The sequence below is a fragment of the Lytechinus variegatus genome, chromosome 11, assembly GCF_018143015.1.
Source record: "Lytechinus variegatus isolate NC3 chromosome 11, Lvar_3.0, whole genome shotgun sequence".
NCBI lineage: Eukaryota > Metazoa > Echinodermata > Echinoidea > Temnopleuroida > Toxopneustidae > Lytechinus > Lytechinus variegatus.
Window position 1 is genome coordinate 9,123,691 of NC_054750.1, and position 22,562 is coordinate 9,146,252.

A 22,562-nucleotide genomic window follows, 5' to 3' on the forward strand; every position below is an offset into this window, starting at 1 on the left:
AACCTCATCTTAACAGAATGATTCCAGCTGTCTTTTTGACCTAGTGCAGCGGTCATTTTAGAGCGTAATAGTTATGATCCCCATACGAACAAAAGATCAAGATCGAATTGGTCGTGCTATATCTATCATCAAATGATTGTTCGATCATTCAAAGGCATGTACTCTATTATGTTATCATAACGCAATACAATACAACAATCAATTAAAGCAACATAACTAGTATATGATATCAGAAACAATCCATAATGTATATCAAGAGCTTACAATGTCTTACACCAACCTGCAAGTTGATAAGTTGACATATAGGCCCTACACTGTTACAAAACTGATTTTACTGAAAATAAAAAGATTTTGCAGAAAGCAATAACAGAATCATTCTGTGAATTCATAAAACAAGAATTTTTCTGCAATTTATCAGAACAATTCTGTTTAAAAGGGGGAAAAGGGTGTTTTATTGAAGGAAATTTGTAAGGTTCCATACACCGAATACCAATTTCCTGTAAGATTACGCAATCTGGTAAGATTACAGGTGTTCTCGAGAATCTACTGCATGAACTTCTTTTATTTTAAGGATAAATTTTATAACAGTGTATATAATGTGTTAATTGGTCGAGGCGTTTTCAGTCATCCTCTTTAAAAGTTACTTTCGGGTCATCAGGAAATCACTTTGATGTAATCTTCCTTCCTTGAAAGAAACATTGATCAGCTTATCATGAACCATGATGCACCTGAACATATTTAACATTTTATTTTACAAAAAGTTTGTGTTTGTGTATTCCACAAAGGTAAAGATTATTGTTTCAACATTTACAAGACAAGCATTTATTGAAAGCAAGCTATTCCAGAAATATAATGCATTGACCAAGTTAACAGTATCGGAAAAGATTGCCATTTTTAATGGATAGTTTTTCCCCTATTCCCATAAGACATTATAAATCAAACAATAAGTCAGGGTTATTAAAAATTAAATCTAGGATTTAAGTCATATGACTTTCACACTGGTTGGCATTTTGTTTGAGGTTAATTTTAGTAAGGATATTATAATATAATTAACAGACAATACACTTGCACAATATTTGAGAAAGGCCCGTGAATACAGCCCCTCCAGCTCTATGAAATAAAATAAAGATAATGAAAAGTATAAAGTGATTACCTTGGCAAGCTCGAAGGCTCCTTTAGTGTATGTTCCTCCACCAACGTAGGTAATCATAGGAAGATCTTCATTCAATAGAGCACATTTATGATGATGTTTACCAGGGATGCTGTTATCAAGCTGATTAACATTCAATTCAACTCGATGTTTGGAGGAGAAGGTGATGATAGCTACTCGGGTCGCATCAGGTGCCACTGTGAAGTCCGCCAAAAGTTTCTTCACAAATTTCAGCTCATTGAAGAAATTCTCTATCCCGACACTGGCCGAGCTATCGACAAGAAACACCAACTCAACCTGACCATTGCTCACCCGCCGAAGTTTTTCCACTTGTTTCTTGAGGAGGTATCCGAGGACATCTATTTTAGTAGCAGATGTGGTATCCATGGGAACGTCTGCATTCCTCCATAGCGCTTCGTAAAGCTCGTGATGGGATCGTTCTAGGTCGATATTAAGGTATGAAAGAGATTGAAGGAGAGGGAGAGGGAGCGGATCATCAGCGGGACGGGGCTGGCTGGCTAAGCCATCAGCTTGAGGGTAATCCGCAAAGTCCAACTGTCGGTGTTCATCTGGGAAAGAGACGTTTATTCCTGAGTCGAGGAGGAGCTTTAAATCTGGAGCTCGAACTGGAAGTCGCCGTTCATACGACACTTCGAAACACATGAAAAGAAGCAGAATATTGATTAAATAATACATCCCCATCATTACACAGTAAACCGCGTTCAAACTATGAATAAAACGATGATGTCATCTAAAAAAAGTATCATCCACCAACTTTCCACCAGAAATAAATAGACGATATCATCAATACACATTCCGTGATCATGTTTGTAATGTATAGATACAGCTGTCTATTCAAGATAATGATCAAATCAACACATTATATGGCAGCAGCAGGAACATGATGTCGACCAACAAAGAGAGTTCATTGGAAGTGACTCTACAGCGAGCGACAAACTCACAGCCAGACTCCGGAAAAGGTTACGTTTATTCTACCAGTACTATTAGCCTGTCATGCAAAGATCTCTTTCCTATATTGGTAGGAGGGTTCGGGGAAGGACACCTGTCGTGTGCTCTTATAACGGGAATCAATGGAAATTGGAGTTCCATTGCAGAGTCGGGACGAGGGGGATTTCCAGATGTCAAAAACCATAATTATCAAACATATCTTTCATCTATGCAATGAAAAGAAGCTATGTATATGAAAAACGCAATAACTCGATACTCTCGAATCAATATTTTCTCTTTCTCTAGCTGTCACCGTTCACCACAAATTACAATGAATTTTACACTTTTTCTGGTCGGGCTATAGCTATCAATCGGTATGGAAGAAGAGTCAAGTGTTTTGTTTTATAACCATTGCTCATACGATTCGTAAGGAAAACATTACTTTGTTATTGGTAGTCTTCACAAATCTAAAGTCACTGACCAAAATATAACACCGACAACTCCTTTAAGATATATGGGGCACCTAGAAGCATATTCATTGTGGGAGAAATTCTCGGCAAATTGTGGGGAAAATGTTCATGAACAACGAGAAAATTATTTAAAGGGATGGTCCAAGCTGGAATTATTTATATCTCAATAAAGAGAGCAAAATTCACAAAGCAAAATACTGAAAATTTGATCAAAATCGGATACCAAATAACAAAGCTATTGAATTTTAAATATGTGCATTATTCTGGTGAAGTTCTAGGCATGACTTTATGAATATTGATTAGCTGGGGTGATGATGTCATATCCCCATTTGTTCTTTTTTATATTTTGTTAAGAAATTAAGTTTATTCAAAACTTTTCTACCAAGAACTCAAACAATTGGATTGACAACTGATTAAGTGCATTAGTTATTTATTGCCGCAACTTATTTCATCATAGTGGAGACACATCATTTACACAATCATGTATGAAAAAAAGAAACATTTATGATTCAATGTAATAACATATTAGAAAAAGGAAAGTGGGGATGTGACATCATCAACCCACCTAATGAATATTCATGACGATGTGCATATAACTGTTTTCACAAAATATTGATAAACTTTAAAATTCAATAGCTTCATTATTTGTTATCCGATTTTTATGACATTTTCAGCATTTTGCTCCGTGAATATTACTCTATTTATTTTCCGTGTGTCACCAACGCGCAAAATAACTATACAATTCATAACATGAACATTAGTTGGTCGTGTTTTTTTTCCTCAATTCATCCTGCGGATAAAAAATACCCTGAGTTCACTACATATACTCGCTCATCATCAGCAGTAGGAGTGCTATTGGGCATCGCCATGGGGTAACTATGGTATCACTTAACACACGCGCCCAGAACTCTTTTTATGTCAATAAGCTTTCATCTCATTCTTTCTCGACTGTCAGTTTGAATGTCGTTTATTCCAGTGTCACGGTGATGGGAGGTCATGTAATTTATACCTGTGGTGAAGCTCTTTGATACTGACTTTCAGCTCTCCTTGTGAGGTATACATGTCATCCAAACTTTCCTCACCTTTCCTCGGAGCTTCCTCATAAAAATATCATATTATAATAATCATTCTACCCGATGGAGCAAGACGATCGAACTATACACTTCTAGAATGTTCATGAATAGATTTATAATTTTGCGTATCATTGGTTCATATTGTTTAATCATGGAGCTAACAGAATTTTAACTTCATGTCTGATAATGTCTGATAAGATTAAAAATAAGAATAATTTCACTCAAACCAAATAATCTGAATCCTCTTTTCGTCAGTAGGCCTAACAATTTTTACACACTTAAAACGTTGGACAAGCTTAGGTATATCCATGGGTATAGTAGGCCTCAATTTTTGGTTTTTAAAAAAATCATGATTATGGGGTATTGTAACCCACTTGGGTATTCGAGTTAATTACCCATTACTACCAGCATCGTATTATATGGCAATGAGAGTTGGGAATTTTTTTACCCCGTAATTGGTTAACTTTGTTGGCATCTGAAGGTTGGGTACTTTGCCTATATCCTCTCTTTACTATTTAGGCGTACTAATTACGGTAGGCGTTTTCTCCTGTAATACCAAAGTTGGGGATTTTTGTTGGTCATTTTTCGATTATGCATATTCGTTAAACAGCATTTTCATTTTTTGTAAAATTGTACTGGACCCATTGTGAAATATTTCAAGAAAAGAAAAAGTGTAATACACTATTTTTTCAATGATATTTGTTCCGAATAGTTCTGAGAAACTTCAAAAATGGAATGCACCGGACGATATCGTTTTGTTCTTCGAAATTAAAAGTCCTCATGGCATGAAATACAGAAAAAATCATGTAACTATTTCCTGATATAGGCATTGGGTCATTCTTGAATAAATTCATGTACTCGAATTCCATGACATTATTATTTCATATCCAATTTTGATCCATCAGGGCTCCCTTATAAAAGCAGCCCACTTGGCTTGAAAAGGACAACCCTGTCTTTTGAAGAAAACGTGAATAAATGATAACATCAAATAATGTTCATTCTCACATTTTTTACTCTTCTTTTTCTCATAATTTTTTTCTTCAAATCAGTTTAGATATAACGCTTCCAATTTGCAAGGTCTTCGCCAATATGTCCTAAAATGGTCATTTCGTGTCAACCATTTTCTAAAGCAAAGGCAGCCTTATCTGGCATCCCGGTCGAGCATACAAATATAAGACACAATTGCAGAAATGTGGCTCGCGCCTATGATTGGCGGCACCCAAGTGGGCGATAACCCACGATATGGTATATAATTGATAACCTACGCTGCTCGCACCAATCACGAAGGTTCGCATCTGTACGACAGGTGTAGCTCCGACTCGCTTCATATAATTGAGTGACAGAAAGGGGTTGAACTTCAGGAATGGTTGATTTCAAATATGTCTTTTAGTCTGATATGTCGAATTCCAAAACATCAAGTCTACATAATGATTACATTGTGATTTATATGGTTATTTGTAAATCGCCAAATAGTGGAGCGAGTCCCGGGAGCGAGTGCAATCATATTTTTCGGTAAACAAATAATATAAATCAAACAAAAGCAAAATATTTTTTTTTCTGAGACTACTCATTGAAATTTGCAAATGCTAATATTACGACTCATTAAATTGTTGATATTATGCAACTATTGAGGAAAGTCTCAAAAATCATCTCGAATAACCCCTTTCCTACATGAAAAAAAGTGTTTTTCCATAGCCGAAAATATGCTGAAAATTTCTGAAATGTGTCGTCCGTGAATTACGGTGTTTGCAATTTGATATTTCAGCATTCTTTTTCCCTTAAACTGCACAGTATGAAACAAATCTCGTGATGCATATGAGATGATGCAAAGCAAACAAAAACCTAGTAATCTTCTATTTTAATCATAATGGGATTTTTTAGCTATCAGAGCAAATTAATGTTTTCTAGGACCAAGGTAGGGCATTAAACACAATAGATTTGGATTGTCTTTTAATTTGTTTATACATGATATGCATACACTAGGCTTGGTAAAGACAAGGGGAAAGCATAGATTTGCAACACACAACTCCAACCCTTCTCCCCCCCCAAAAAAAAAAAAAATAAATAACTAAATAAATAAATAGAATATAAAATATTCTATCAAATTTGTTGAAAAGAAAGAAATTCATTTATAGTCAAGTAGAATTATGTTGCTTATTATCCAACGTATATTCTCTTAGTAATTCTGTACGTGCAAAACGAGGGCAATAACATGACTTTGCAAAGTACAATACACATTAATCAAAATGGAATATTTTAAGACACTGTATTTGTGATAATTCATTGAATACCTTTAATATTTCAAATTCTTGAAAGCTCCATGTAGCGCATCGAAATTTTGAAAAATATCACATTAAAAAAGCACATCAATATCAAACACAGATCTACATTTGTGTTCAAAAGTTAGTGAACCCCGCCACAAAATGGACTCCTTCATGCTGAGTGTTGGATGGAGACAACAACACTACAGTTTTTAGCAAGCCCAGAGGAAGAAACTTTATTGAATACAATATTTAATCACCTGACTTCACAATTAAATATCTACCGGGGGGTAATACATGGTACAACCTGAACAGTTCATATATTTTCATTTTCTGGTGGGGTTGACTAACTTTTGAGCACCAATGTATATCAAAGCATAGACAATGAAAATTAATCCTATATATATTTGGCATTTGCCTAAATATATTCTTATAACTTGGATGGCAATAATACAGACATACAGAGGAATCTGTCAAAGTCAAATCTATTGGAATTTGGAACCTCATAAATATTCACATGGAAGAGGAAAATAATGTTTTTTTCTGAAAAATAACTTAGACTGGAGATTATTTGAATTTTGATAGGTTGAATTATGTAGACTGTGGCACTTATTTATCATAATACATGAATATAATGCATATCATCTCACAACAAATTTGTCTAACATAATGCATAGAGAGAAGTCATGAAGTACATTGTCATAATTGAAGAGAGAGGAGATCATTTCTTGTTTCTTGTTCTTAGCAGCATGGGATGCATGGTCAGGCAAGTAAGTTTGTGGAATAAGGCAAAATGGTTATGACCTGTGTAAGCGGAGGGCCACGTAGTATATATTAACTGGTCTAGAATAAGGCAAAGCGTCATCAATACACATAGGACACAAGATTTTTTGTTTTCTGCAGATATCACCGCTTGGGAGTGTGGCACTCATTCAAATAATAAACACTTATTTTCTTCCATTATTCACACACAAAAAAAATAATTTTTACTTTAATATCTTGAATGATATCAGTTTGTGTTAACTTGGTCTACTAGCAGATGTTCTACTTTAATATACTATCATTGAATACCATCATGGCTAATATAAACCCACTTAGTCTGCTATCGGTCCTGTTACTACTTGGTCTACCAATCACTTGGGCTACCTCTTATACAGTCTTAATGCCCACATGGGCTAACTACTTACCTTATTTTGAACTTTGTGAAAATGAAAATTTGGTTCTTGAATAGTTCGTCTTATCACATAGAATGGGTGGTATAAGACCAAGTGGTTATAAGGTGAAATAGCAAAACCTAACTGGAAATTAGACAAAGAGGTTAATTTGGAAATATGTGGGGGTGTCATGGTCTAGTGGTTAAGACTCGTCTTTCCATCTGAGGGACGCGGGTTCAATTCCCAGCCCTGGCGCGTATTCCTTCAGCAAGAAATTTACCCACGTTGTGCTGCACTCAACCCAGGTGAGGTAAATGGGTACCTGCAGGAATTCCTCAAATCCTGTGAGTGTGAGCACCGAAATCAGTAGATTAGCTTAGCCAGGGCAATATAAGAGTGCCTGGAGACCAAACAAGGTGGATATGTGCGCTATACAAATCATATTTTATATGCGAAAGTTTCATGAACGAGATTCATATACTTTCAAAGTTATGACAAACTAGACAAAGTCCATCCAGGATTAAACAAAGTGGGTGAGACCAGATGGAAAGTAGACAAAGTCGGTGTGGACCAAGTGGCAAATTACCTACCCATCATCACTTGTCAAGGCTTAGTCTCAAAACAATGTCAAGTGAAACTACAATGCATTATCAGTAATATCAGAGAAGTTTTACTCTTTACCATTATAAGAAAAACAAATTGGATGAAAATAAAATCAATTATTTTTAAATTATTACACAAGCTGGCCAAGATAAGTAATTTTATTTCACAAACAAGGGTGACTTTCCATTTAATCATTCATTGGCTCTTTTGGATTGATAAATACATTTCCAGCAATTAGCTGTAATTATTTTTTTATTGAATTCAAAAATTTGAGTGTGAATTCCATACAACTTTATTTAATAATTAGGCTTACAACAGATCAAAATAATCAACAGGTAAATACATCTTCAATAGAGCATGAGAGGACTTACAATGGTAGCATTTTAAAACTAATTTGTCTTCCTCATTTACCTGAATAGTCGTATATTCTGTGTGGATGGTGTAGCATGCAAAACCTCTAAAGAGGGCGACATTTACTTTCTATGTTTATCTCCATTGACGGGACAGCAAATACAAGTTAAATCGTATGAAACATAAGAGTAACAGATCTATGAAAGTTTGAGATAAATTGAAGACATTAAAAGACATGACCATTTGAGTGTCCAGATCACTGATGGTATGTAGAACACCCCACTGACAATACAACCATGATGTGTTATGTCACACATTATCAACATTTGTAGACATTGCATTTAATTTGGCTCTTTTAACATGTTGGTAGATTAGATTTTCTCTTCATGGGAGGATATGTAATAATGATTTCACACAAAATGTATCATGGACGAAGAGTTTGTAGAATGAGCAAAACAATATGTTTTGAGGTAAACTATTGTTACCATCAAATAATAATAACAATATGCAACATTTATATGGCGCTTAATACAAATGTTTCTAAGCGCTGCATACTATTACCCCGGCTTCAGCACGGCTACCCTGATCGGGTGCAACAAGCATTCAAGGAATTCCTTCCTACCGGGTGCCCATTTACTACACCTGGGTTGAGAGTGGCAAATGTAGATAAACACCTTGTCAAAGGACGTTATTGCTGCGGTGGGATTTGAACCCCAGACCTTGTGGTTCAAAGTCCGAAGACTTATCCACTGAGCCACAACACCTCAAAGGAGGGAGTGAACTAGTTGGCTGCCAACTACCTCCCCAAGAACAGACTGCTTTAATCATGCACTTAAAACATCCAAAAATATTATGTAAGAAGAAAAAGATATGACTTTTATTTCAAGGATTTCTTTGGTACATTTTCTTTACCATGAAAATTGAATGAGGGAGATGAAATCTCCGTAGAAATTTGGACTTGATTTCTTGATTAGTCTGAAAAAGACAAATGCCCTTTTTTATCCCGTTTCCTGATACAGGAGGAAAACGTTACCTGAAGCAGGAAAATGTTTCATCAATATTTTTGTCAGACAAGTTGTCAGATCTGACAACTTTCCTCTATTTTGATTGACTGAATAGCACTGTTATGGTAAGTATCGGATCCAACAAGTCCTTTCATGAAATAGCAGATTAATGGGATGATTCCAGGGAAGATGTTAGGTTGATCTGTGAGCCTTGAGAGCAAAGAATTCCTCTTTTCCTGGTGATGTTAGGTTGATCTGTGGGCCTTGAGAGCAAAGAATTCCTCTTTTCCTGGTGATATTAGGTTGATATGTGGACTTGAGAGCAAAAAATTCCCCTTTTCCTGGTGATGTTAGGTTGATATTTGGCCTTGAGAGCAAAAAATTCTTCTTTTCCTGGTGATGTTAGGTTGATATGTGGGCCTTGAGAGCAAAGAATTCCTCTTTTCCAGGGGAATCCTGGAAACAAGCAAGACAGAAGTTTGATACATGATTCTATTTTATTATGTGTTACAACAAAATATGCAAACCAGCGATGACAATACATGGTAGTTTACATAACAGTAACAACACTTAACCCTATCTAGCCCCCCAAGGAGGCCCCCCAAACGAATCGCCCAATATTTTCGCTGCGCATAATTTTTTTTACCACACCCCTCGCTGACTTTTTACTTTCAAGTCTTCTGCATCTTTGGAGACCAAATTTGTGACACCAGGTACACGGTTCCAAAATTACGCAACATTTTTTTAAGTGCATGTCAGACTAAAAATTGCTCCAAAATGTGATTTTGTGTACAAAGTCAATGCAAATTGTGTTTTCAACCAAAAATCATAAATGTATGATTGTCTTTGATTTGCTAGTCTAAATGGATTTACTTTATGCTGTTTATGACCTCAAAAGAATCCCATACAAAGTTCATAACTGAACAATGAAAAAAGGTTTAAAAAAAAGAAATACATATGAAATTACAAAAAACAGTAAGAAATTGATCTGATATCACAAATTTTTCATGTACATTTGCTAAAATCACCATAAGGAGTTATTACATCAACAAGTGGAATGCCTCTGGCCGTCTCACCTGCATCACGCAGTTCAATATAGCAGCAGTGCTGACTTTGAATACTACTCTAACTCGCACAAGATGTTCAGTGATACATGGTTACTCTTATGTCCACTTTTTATGAACTAGACCAATGAACTTACAGAGATATGATGGTTATTCAACAGATACACCCAATTCGGCCAAAGTTCATTGACCTTTGACCTTGGTCATGTGACCTGAAACGCGCACAGGATGTTCAGTGATACTTGATTACTCTAATGTCCAAGTTTAACGAACTAGACCAATAAAATTTCAAAGTTATGATGGTAATTTAACAGATACCCCCGATTCGGCCAAAGTTCATTGACCCTAAATGACCTTTGACCTTGATCATGTGAGCTGAAACTCAAACAGGATGTTCAGTGATACTTGATTACTCTTATGTACAAGTTTCATGAATCAGATCCATAAACTTTCAAAGTTATGATGGTAATTCAACAGATACACCCAATTCGGCCAAAGTTCATTGACCTTTGACCTTGGTCATGTGACCTGAAACGCGCACAGGATGTTCAGTGATACTTGATTACTCTAATGTCCAAGTTTAACGAACTAGACCAATAAACTTTCAAAGTTATGATGGTAATTCAACAGATACCCCCGATTCGGCCAAAGTTCATTGACCCTAAATGACCTTTGACCTTAATCATGAGACCTGAAACTTGCACAAAATTTTCAGTGATGCTTGATTACTATTATGTCTAAGTTTCATGAATCAGATCCATAAACTTTCAAAGTTATGATGGGAATTCAACAGATATTCCCAATTCGGCCAAAGTTCATTGACCCTAAATGACCTTTGACCTTGGTCATGTGACGTGAAACTCGTGCAGGATGTTCAGTGATACTTGATTAACCTTATGTCCAAGTTTCATGAACTAGGTCCATATATTTTCTAAGTTATGATGACATTTCAAAAACTTAACCTCGGGTTAAGATTTCGATGTTGATCCCTCCAACATGGTCTAAGTTCATTGACCCTAAATGACCTTTGACCTTGGTCATGTGACATGAAACTCTAATAGGATGTTCAGTAATACTTGATTAACCTTATGGCCAAGTTTTATTAACTAGGTCCATATACTTTCTAAGTTATGACGTCATTTCAAAAACTTAACCTCAGGTTAAGATTTGATGTTGACGCCGCCGCCGCCGCCGCCGCCGCCGCCGCCGCCGCCGCCGCCGCCGCCGCCGCCGCCGCCATCGCCGCCGCCGTCGGAAAAGCGGCGCCTATAGTCTCACTTTGCTTCGCAGGTGAGACAAAAATTAGGTCATTTGGAGTTTTATTTAGGGAGTTGGATGAAAAAGCAGGATTTTGCATACTAGTAGTAGCATATAAATTACTATTATCAATTAATCGCAATTTGCATGAAATAAATTCATATAGAAATTTGTAGATTATGCCCAGACAACCTCCATGCAAATTTACGGTGTGATTGACAGCCCGAGATCTCGAGGGGGGACCTGGGGGGGGCCAAAAAATCTGGCTGTGCATCAAACCATAATAAAACATTGTTTCTATTGGCATCGCACTCCTTACCATTGGTCAACGATCTGATTTTGTAACGAATCGCACTTAGCTCTTTTTCTGAAAATGTGAATGAAAATTGTACCTTTATTGGAGCTTCAATTAGCTGTAAGAAAAGGAATATAACAATTTTGGATGATTGCAAGCATTTATTTTGAAAATAAAAGCCAAATTGGCTTCAAATTGTAGCCAATCGTGTGTTTGCTATGATGTCATTATGCTTAGATTTTAAATTTGCCTTTATTCTTTGTCATAGATTTGAACATAGGTATTTGTAAGATAATTTCAAACTTAACACAATAAGATGTTCCATGTCTCAAAATTAGATCAAATTTTATTACGTTTAATTCCAAAATCAGGTGTAAGGTGTGCGGTGGCCTTAACCCTAAAAGGACGGTGGGAGGCCATGACAGCCCCTACTCAATGCTTTGCACGATATTTCTGAAAGACAAAAAAATTGCGCCGCAAATTTTCTTGAATTTTTTCTTTAAAGTCGTGTGGCAACTTTTGAGACCAAATTCGTAACATATGGCTATAGCATCATGATGCCATGTGACTTATTAGAAGACGATGTTATGCCGAAGATGGCTCATATTTATACAAAGTCTATGGGTGATGAAATTCATAACAGGGTGATTATTTTTCATTCTAATTAGTCTGCTTGATAAATTTAGGGTTTTATTTAGTTGTTACATGGTCTGTAATAATTAATTTCCATTGAAAAAAAGATTAAAAAACAGAAAAATACATATGAAATTCTAATAACAAAAAATACATGACATCTGAAAAAAGAAGAAAATTTGAAGTGAAATTGGGTGTTAAATTTGCAAATGATATTTTTCACGAATAAATTTGCATATTTTATTCATAATAAATAAAAAATAATTATTCTCAGAATTTCTTTTCTTTTTTATACTGGCCTATGGCAAAGAATATGCATGCCAAATTTTGGCACGATCGCAAGCATGGCGACCAAGATCAGAAGGGGGGCCATTATTGCATGGAGTCGACAGAACAAGAATATAGCAAGAGTAAATACAAGAGATAGAAAAGCAGTTAGAGTGAAAAGTAAGAGATGGAGACAAATAATCCCTACCTTGAGAGGTGTTTTCCAGTCATTTTGGTTGATGCCTGGTGAAGGACCACTGCTTCCAGTTGATGTCCTGTGGATATAGAACACAAAATATCAACATGTGATCTTCATAAAATATGAAAAAAAACTGTATAAGAAAATCTATTCACATTCTTATTTTCAGAAGGAAATTAAAGATAAAGGAAAGTAGTTGCAGCAACAGTGATTTCTTTGGGAAAGTCTGTAAATCCAAAGTCAATTGTCATCACATCATAGTAGATCCTGATCTGGTCCCATATTCCATGAAGCAAGCTTAAATTGAAAAATTTAAGCATTTTGTCTTATTTTCTGTCTAAGAAAAAATTCTTCGCCAAAACACGTATTCCATAAAGAATGGACTAAGAATTCTGTCTTAGAATTTGTCCAAGAGTTTTTGCGCAACTTAGACAGATATAGGCTAAGTAACTCTTCTTAAAAATGCAGAGTCTGTATTCCATAAATACAACATGGCTAAGAATGTTGCCCTAACTTTAAGACAGTTGTGCGTTGTCATAATTGTTTTAGTTTCAAGGCAATCTCTGCCCATGCCTTTTCTTTATCCTGAAACGTGATAGGTGAATTAAGCTTGGGTCTCAAGATCTCTTCCCTCTGTCTTATTTCTGCTATTAGCGTAATTTTCTCTCCTTCAGTGAAATTTAACTTACTTTTCTCTCAGACTCTATCTTAATATTTGTTATGTTGCGATTTAAAACACATTACCGTAGAGCAGCTGTTACGTTGCGTAAACAAAAGTTGCGTGACAATATAAAGTTTCTCATGACATCATAGAATTTGAGACTATGGCTTAGCCATATTGTCTGACTCGAGACAAATGTCTTTAATTTTATAGAATATCTGGAAGATTTCTGAAACAAGCAAAATCCTATTAAAGACAAATTGCTCAAACTTAGGCAAAAAGCTTATCTTGTTTATGGAATACTGGCCCAGGGCCCCGTAACAGAAGTTCAGCCATTAATCACTAAATAAAATGACCTATCAAGATCATCGTTTCATGCGCATTTTGCTCAGGAGACTGACCAGGAACCAATCAGAATCGTTTGTTCAAATTAGTGATTAACCACTAACCTTTGTGTTAAGGAGCCCTGGTGTATTTACATAAGCTAATTATGTGAAATCATGAAATACTGCTGAGTTATGATGGCAATTCAATAAATACCCCCAACATGGCCAAAGTTCATTGACCTTGGTCATGGGACCTGAAACTCACAGGATGTTAACTGATGCTTGATTACTTGTATGTAGAAGTTTCATGATTAAATGTACTTTCAGAGTCATGACATTTCAAAAACTTAACCTTGGTTAAGAATTTGTTTTTATTCCCCCAACATTATACAAGTTCATTGACCCTAAATGACCTTTGACCTTGGTCATGTGACCTGAAACTCAATTGTTCAGTAATACTTGATTACCCTTATGTCCAAGTTTAATTTAACTATGTCCATATACTTTCAAGTCATGATGACATTTCAAAAACTTGTCCTTCAGTTAAGATTTTGATGTAGATTCCTCCAATATGGTCTGAGTTCTTTGACCCTATAATTGATCTTTGACCTTGGTCATGTGACCTCAAACTCAGGCAGGATGTTCATTAATACTTGATAACCCTAATGTCCAAGTTTTAAGAACTAGATCCATATACTTTCTAAGTTATGATGACATTTCAAAAACTTAACCTTAGGTTAAAAGGTTAAGATTTGATGTTGACGCCGCCGTCGGAAATATGGCGCCTATAGTCTCGATCTGCTATACATGCAAGGCAAAAATTGAAATATTTAATATGGACTCTACATACTTTCTCATAATGAAATAGAAATGGGGGTTTGCCAGAAAATCTATTTTACATTTGATTAATCAGGTTTTGTTGCAGCAAATCAGTACACACTACCTTTTTCAAGAAGAACATCGCCCAATCAAGAGGCATCAACAATAAAATGAGAATTCGCAATCAATTGCTAGGCATTAGATTGGCTCAGGGACCCCAAATAGATTTGCAACTGATTGTTCAATACCTTGCACCTCGTCCTCCCAATTGAACCTGAAACCAGTGAAGTCCTTACCTCTTGGAAGCAGGAGTACTTGTTGCAGATATTTCCAGCTCACTTAGCTTTGGCATGGATACATGGATTGTCCTCCCTGCTGATGCATTACGGGATGTCCCTGTAGGCAATGGTCTCTGTGATGGTGGCTCTCTTGATATTGGTGAAACAGGAGGTGAAGCTCCAATCAACACACCTAATGGATATAATATGTAGTGGCTATGATTATAGGGATGCCAGTTGGAATTGATCAGAGGGCCTGAAAATCACCTAGAATACAATATTTTGTACACAAAAATGCTAAAAATATGGCCTGAAAATAAATTGTCAGAGCCTGAATTCAGGCTTTTGCCTGAAAACTGGCATCCTTGTGATTAAGGTTTCTCAAGGAAGCAAAGGCCTCTACAGGTTTCCCTTATGCTGAATGAAAGGTGTTGACTAAATCCATAAGTAAAGCTAGAACATTCAATTATTCAATCATCCCCTACTGATGAAAAATGATTTATTTTAGAGATTTATGCGACCAGTTTCTGCCTATCAAAGCTACTTGATTGGAATTTTGGAATATCCCAATTATAAACACAAAATTTTTTCAATAAATGTATTGCCAGAATTTTAGTGTTGGTACACCTTGTTATCATTGGTACTTATTTGATACCACCAATGATAATACAATAAGGAATGAATAAATACCAATTTGAAATTCATATCTACTGAGAATCCACTGACCTGTAGGTTTGGTAGGGATCTTATTTTCCGTAGCTTCTCGTCCACTGGTGGTAGGTCTTTCCTCCCCACCATACATATCCTTGAGATGTTCAAGTCTGGCCTGAGCTTCAACCCTCTGTCTAGACAGTGATGCTATCTTCTCATTCATATCAACAGATGTATCCTCCCTTCCAGCTGGCTCTACTGATCCATCAAGGGATGCTTCATAGACAGTATCCATCGTCATTGGATGAACGTTCCTCAAGGGTTGGTGTTGCTGTTGATCTTGCCCGTTCGGTCCTGGCCTGTCCGGTTGCAGAAGAGATGGGTTGGTGTTGCCATGATGTAGAATGTTCTTGATCATATTGGTTTCACCAGGAATGCCAGGAAGAGAGAGGTATCGCGTAGATGAACTGCCCACAGATAAGGTCGGAGACACACCTTCCCTGAGACCATCAGGATCAGAGGTATAGTTGTTGAGTAGAGGCTCCCTTGGAGGATATCCTGATGGGTTAACAAAATCATTTCTGTTCACATCAAGACTCGGGTCCCCTGAAAATTTCGATCTCGTGCCTAAGAACACTGCTTGAGGCTGGAAGGTGGATCCCTTTACACCACCACTTAGCGTAGATGTAGGATTGGATATACCACCATGGGTGAGTACATGAGGAGCACCTTTAGCAAGTTGAGACTGATAGCCAGGTGGTTTGATGAAATCTCTCCTATCCTTCTGCCTGGGTGGTGACAGGAGCATTGCAGGCTGGATAGGACGGAGATGAAAGTCTGAAGATTCTTGCTGTCTTGAGCTACCGAAGGGACCCAGTCTACTCCCCTGTGATGTCAAATTAGTACCTTTCTGCACACTAGAAGGCATTGATGATATACTAAACCCTGATTTGCTACTTGGTCTGTGCATAGCTCTCTCGCCATCACCAGATTGGAATAATCCACTATTCTGAATACCAATTGGAACGTTGGTTTGAATGCTTCTGAGATTCCCTGAAAAATGAACATCATCTCTCTCTTGCCCAGGTCGAGTTGACATCAATTTCTCCACTGTGTGCTGGCTTAACTGAGGTACTTGATGACCACCAGTGTCCTGGTGTCCAGTAGCGTCCTGGTTTGCATTACCTGCAGTAGTATTATTTCTGGAGGTGATGAATGAGCTGACTGCTGTAGACTGTACTTGGGAGGTACTAGATTGATCTCCAGGCTGTCCTGTCACTATTGTCTGTCCTGAACTTGTCCTTGTCGGCAGCGTAGATTCTACAAGGGACACGGCTGGTAAAGAGCCTGAGGCCGAAGTAGTAATTTGCGTAGGTCCAGGATGAGGGTCAGTTTGTTGATCTTGTTTGATGTCACTTGAACGTATTGCTTCTGAATGAGCAGTAGCCATGGTAGACGCTGATTTTGATGGCTGGGTTGGACGAGAACCGAGGGCTACATGGAAAGAAGAAGCAAATTGGTTCAAATTCACAAACAAAATGAAATAATTTATTTCTGGTAACATCAACAAGTAACATGAAGCATATAAATATCCATTAGGAAAATTCATCAATAAGGTTATTTACTAACTGGTTGTAAAAAAAAAAAGATTATGGGACCTATGCATTAATCAGGGAGTGAAAATAAAATTCAAAGGACCTGATCTGTAAAGCATACCTTCCTTCTGGTTTGCAGTCTCACAAGGCTCAACCTTCTCTTCTAAAAACTCTCTGTTAGCCAGCAAATGCTGAAAAGAGAAATTAAAAAAGACAGAGGTAATATATTATACTCCATAATATCCCAGAAAAAAGTGCACCTATACCTGTTATAGATTTTCCTAAGATTCCCTCTCTCACTGTCCCTTTTTTGTTCTGCGGTTGAAATTATTGAATGACCCTCAAGACCATGATTCCATTATGTATTAAGTATCAAAATGATGACATCACATGTTTTATACCAAATTAATAATGCATTAACTTCAAAGGGGAAAATTATGTATTCATGAGGTCATATCTTTACCCTAAATCTCCCAAGGTATTTTTATTCTTGTCATTCCCGGGAGGGGGGGGGCATTAGTATGGGCCCCCCCCCCCGTAAGATCTCAGCCGCGGATTGCGCGATCACAACGAAAATTTGCATAATCGTAGAGAATGATGTAATCTACGCAGTTGCATGGGTAAATTTCACTGAATTCATATATTTTTATTTAATATGAATTAATTATGCTAATTTATTCATGAAATCATACTTTTTGCTCTGATTCACTAAATAAAGCTCCTAGAGATAGAATGCAATTTTTTGGTGAAAATATTCTTTATAGCATTCTTAACAATGTGAACGAAAACAAATTCTGGTACCAAGACCGATTTCTTATGTATTTTATTGGGTTTTTTTAAGTTTCTTATGTATTTCCTTTTTTTCCTTTTTGTTTTTTTATTGTTTTTTCGATAGAAATCGTTCCAGACTTAATTCTGATCATTAACAAGGCAAAATTAATTAAGTTTAATCAGTAAAAGTAAAAATAATGATATGAATTTTGGCTAAATAGACAATTTGCATTTGTCACAATGCGACTGTAAGTCTATTTAGTGTTAACCCCTAGTAACCATTCAGCTTGTATATAATAAAAGGAATTTGGGTGGTTGACTCTTGTCATAGTCCCAGAGTCAATCAACTGTATCTTTAAGTAAGTGATCAAACCCGCTGGGGTGTAAGGATTAGAATTTTACTTTGACTTCTTGACAAGCTTAGGTCATGAGCATTGGGTCATTTAACTTGATATATTTAGTTAAGTTCAATGGGGCTCTAAAATTCTATAGATGTTTGTTTTTATGTATGAGAGGAAAAGACTGTTGAGAATGTTTGAGATGGGAGTTTTGAATAGGTGAAATTAAAGCTTGGATAGTTAAGTAGTTTTAATTGGATATGTTCAGCGTGGAAGAGTAAAGCAGAGGAATATTGAGAATGTTAATGACTTTGTCTTTGTGAGAGTCAAGATGGAGTGGTGTTTGAGTAAAAGCAAATCAGAAATCGTTTGATTCTCGGGAGAGGAAGACCCTTCCACATTTGGTCTTAACTCGGAGTGTGAGGGTGTGGTTCTCGTAGGCCATTACTTTGGGTGTATGTTGCAGGCTGTGTAGTGCAGGCACAGCGGAGTCTTAATCCCCATCGTTGGCAGGCTGGATCCAGGCAGCACAGGCCAGGTAAAGCCACCACATCTGCCCTCATCTCACCAGGCACGACTGTTCCAAAGAACTGTAAGTTCACTATTTTATTGGTATAATTAATTATTGTAATTAAAAGCAAAACTTAGTGTTTTCAAAGAAAACAGAAATTCAGTAATTATTTTGCTTATGATAATGTTGGAGTATTGAACACTAAAGTGCAAAGAATATTAAATGCTTTGTTGTATTGTATAGTAAATCATATTTCATAAATGAAAACTTTGTGAAATCAAACCAAGGAGAAACCAACTAAACATGAAGTAATTAAATGTTATTAAAGTAGACATTTTATTATGGAAGAATAGTTGGTTTATACGCTCAATGACAATGACGATTCCCATATATTTTAAACTGATAGTTATGTGATATATGGCTTGTGAACTGAACAAGAGTAATAGCCAGGATCAGTTTATTGATGTTGTATATGATATAGTTGATGTAAATATTCATTGAACTGAGAAGTATACTTCTAGGAGAAGAGAGATTTCCTTTTGCTATTTAGGGATAAAAGATACCGTAGTTTGTTTTTACATTATTTTCCGTAAGTAGTTCAGTGAATTCAAGCTAGTATATCGTAACTGACTTGTGAACATTTATAGTGTTATTACTGGACCTTGTCTATTAGGAGATGGTTATTTATTTACTCTCTTTAGGGACGAGCTGGGCTCGTACTTCATCCTTGAACTCAGAGTTTGTGACTTGTGATTCATCGTAGCAATCTTCATACTGTGGCTCTCAGCCCTCATCATTTCGTCCGCGAATCTGGACTGGCTTTTCGTCGAGAGTTCGCTCGCTTTACTTCGCGTCGTCGAAGCCACCGCAGTTCGCTCTTAGACGACTATATTCATCGGACCAACGATAGTCATTGACGATGTCGAAGGGGCCCTTATTCTGAACTATATAAATTATAACCAGATTAGATATACTACGGTCCAGTGTAGGTATTCATCCAAGTATAAACCCTCGTTTGATGAAACTTAATTGGTGGAATTAATAACCAAAAATATTGTCACGTTTGGATGCCAAATTATTAGGCCTTGATTAAATATAAATAAATCACTCTCATTAGATACATATTGCAACATATTCAGTATAGGTTAATTCATGCTGATGTTAACTGCTGAATACAGTTTGATGTTATGTTGATATGCATGTGATTCATGATTTAATTCTGATTATTCAATTTCTTTAACTATATGTACATTTATAGAGCTGGTCGTTCTGAATTAAATTTATGTTACATATAGATATTGAATGATTGTGTGATTATTGCAAGTGGTAACTACTTTCGTTTCAAGCAGAACCAAATCTATTACCAGACTGGGAATTTCAGTCCCAAGATCTGACAGCATTGGATTTGTGCATGAAATCACGTTTTTGAGCAATTTTGGGTCTGACATGCACTTACATAATGTTGCACAATGTCGTAACCGCGTACCTGGGCATCACAAATTTGGTCTCAAAATTTGCGCGAGACTTGAAAGTAAAAAGTCAGTGAGCGGCAAAGTCAAAAAATTTTGTGCAACAGATATATCGCGAAAATTGTCGAGGGGGGGGCCATTATGCCCCCCCCCCCCCCGGGAGAATTAGGATTAAGGCCCCACAGACCGATTGACCAATTTCCACCAAAATTGGGTTGTGGAAGTATTTCACCATGCTCAACAGAAATATGGTATCAAAAACAACTAAATTACAACAAAAACTGATGATGTCACACTACAATTTGTATAATTGTTGGAATTTCTGTCAACACAGATCATGGCCAGATATAAGCATTTTTTACAAGACCACTTTGAAACAATTTACAAACTTTCAGGCTTATGGAGCTGCTGTAAGAAAATTCAATATAGGTTCCAATATAAAGTCCTACATGAAAACGCAAGTTGGTAGTTGATTTGTGTTCTCACAAATGCCAATTATGCATGATTTTGGGACATGTACTTGATTATCTATTGTGCGTAAGTCTCTTGAAACACCTCATTATCCTCTTAGATCACAAAATAGAGTCAAATGTGTCATCAAAAGTGTAATCAAATATGTAATCAAATGTGTAAAGAAATATGTAATAAAATGTGTAATGAAATGTGTAATAAAAGGTGTGATCAAATGTGCAATGAAATGTTGAACAAAATATGTCATCAAAGGAGTAATCAAATGTGTAATTAATTGCATAATCAAATAATTAAATGTGTAATCAAATATATAATCAAATATATAATCAAATATGTAATCAAATGTGTAATCAAAAACGAAATGTAATGTGTAATTGAATGCACCATCAAAAGTGCTGTGTAATCCTGTCAGTAAGGTGTCTTCTACAGAAGATATCCCCTTTGTATGACAGTTTACCTCTACAATCTGCAGTCTCTGTTCCATCTGATTGATGTGTTTTCTTGCTTCTGCTTGGATCTTCATATTTAGTTCTTGTGATTGCATCATGTCCTGTACAATGAAAGAATAAATGAACAAAATCAAATTCAGGTAACTTTGCTGAAATAAAATATTTTGGGACCACTTGATCACACTGTTAGTTATATATGAAAGAAAGTGCCTTCCATGGAAAGCTACTTATAAACTAACAAGAAAAAAGTCAAGCTGCCCAAGATATTGTCTTTACCCCCTACTCTACAACTCTACTCACCAACTAAAGCCAGCCTTCTCTCATCTCCCCAACCCATCATGACTCTCATCTTCTCTTCTTTACAACCCTTTTAACAAGGGCACTCATCTACCACATGGTAATTATCCATGAATTTGGGGAAATATTATTTCACCTGAATAGAATAAGTAAAAATGTGTAGTTGTACAAATTAAAGTGGACTTACAACAGTCATGGCATCAATGAGTTTTCTCTGTTGAGCAGTCTCCTGTTCCAGTCTTTGTTTTGCTGCCCTCTCTTGTTCAAGATTGGCTTCACTCTAGAAAGGATTAAAGATACATGATGGGTTATCTGGTAGGATCACTTTCTGTGCGTACACTGGGCGTTGAGAGCAGCACATGGAGGCAAAACTAGGGTAATGTCAACTTACAATTAAACCCTTACTCTCCAGTGGTTATGCACTTTCAAGTGACTTTGAGCCAAAGTGAAATGTTCATCACTCAAAAAGGATTTGAGCTCCCAAGTGTTTAAAGCATAACAGTTACGTACCAGTTATGTAATTTATCATGTTTAAGTATGTATAAAAAACAAAATATGTACCAAATTTGGGAATGAGAAATTTACAAAATAAACATAGCATTTCAGCAAGAGGAAAGTCTTTTTCGAAACAACAAAATGTTGTCCCTCATGCACTTTTAGTGTGTCTTTCAATGTAGTTGGTTTTCAGCCAGGATTTCATCACAGAAAGCTATAAATATTAACATGATTTTTGTTTTAAAATTTCTCATGAAATCATAATTTGCTGCAACAACTAGTAAATAGTTTTAACAGTGTACCTGAGTAAGATGCTTTAAAATCTTTGTGAGCGTCTGGACTAAGAAAGCAGTATAGCCACTCAGATGTGGAAAACCCGAGGTGAAGGTATGACTGATGTCAGCTTCCCCTCTGACCTGGTCAAAGGCACTGCAAGCCGTCATTAGCTCATTCAAATACTGTATTAAAAAACAATGTAAGAGATGACATTTCTCCTTCAAAACCGTTGGCTTGTCAAAGAAAATAATGAAATAATTGATTGAAATTATAAACTAAATACGCTTGCACATGAACTGCTTAAAAAGTGGACTTTGCATCCATGATATTTGTTTTTATGGTATAATGCTTAACCCTAAAAAGACTGGGGGGCTGATTCAGCCCTCCCCCCTCGACATTTTTCGCGATAAATCCGCCGCGCAACAT

The 22,562-nt window shown here is 36.4% G+C and overlaps 2 protein-coding genes across 2 annotated transcripts in view; both read right to left on the bottom strand.

The window, feature by feature from the left end:
- The window catches only part of LOC121423696 (sushi, von Willebrand factor type A, EGF and pentraxin domain-containing protein 1-like), a 39,080-nt gene extending 36,908 nt beyond the window's left edge, over positions 1–2,172 (bottom strand). Inside the window, exon 1 of the mRNA XM_041619122.1 lies at positions 1,154–2,172. Coding sequence (XP_041475056.1) covers positions 1,154–1,855 — 702 coding nt within the window. The 5' untranslated portion in view covers positions 1,856–2,172. The remainder of the gene's footprint in view (positions 1–1,153) is intronic.
- Positions 2,173–9,174: 7,002 nt separating this feature from the next.
- LOC121423838 overlaps positions 9,175–22,562 on the bottom strand; it is a 31,550-nt gene continuing 18,162 nt past the window's right edge. The window contains exons 10-17 of the mRNA XM_041619345.1: positions 22,163–22,318; positions 21,553–21,645; positions 21,077–21,169; positions 17,181–17,250; positions 15,540–16,958; positions 14,832–15,006; positions 12,739–12,805; positions 9,175–9,470 (exon numbers count right to left, since the gene is read on the bottom strand). Of these exons, the coding sequence (XP_041475279.1) occupies positions 9,417–9,470; positions 12,739–12,805; positions 14,832–15,006; positions 15,540–16,958; positions 17,181–17,250; positions 21,077–21,169; positions 21,553–21,645; positions 22,163–22,318 (2,127 nt within the window). The 3' untranslated portion in view covers positions 9,175–9,416. The remainder of the gene's footprint in view (positions 9,471–12,738; positions 12,806–14,831; positions 15,007–15,539; positions 16,959–17,180; positions 17,251–21,076; positions 21,170–21,552; positions 21,646–22,162; positions 22,319–22,562) is intronic.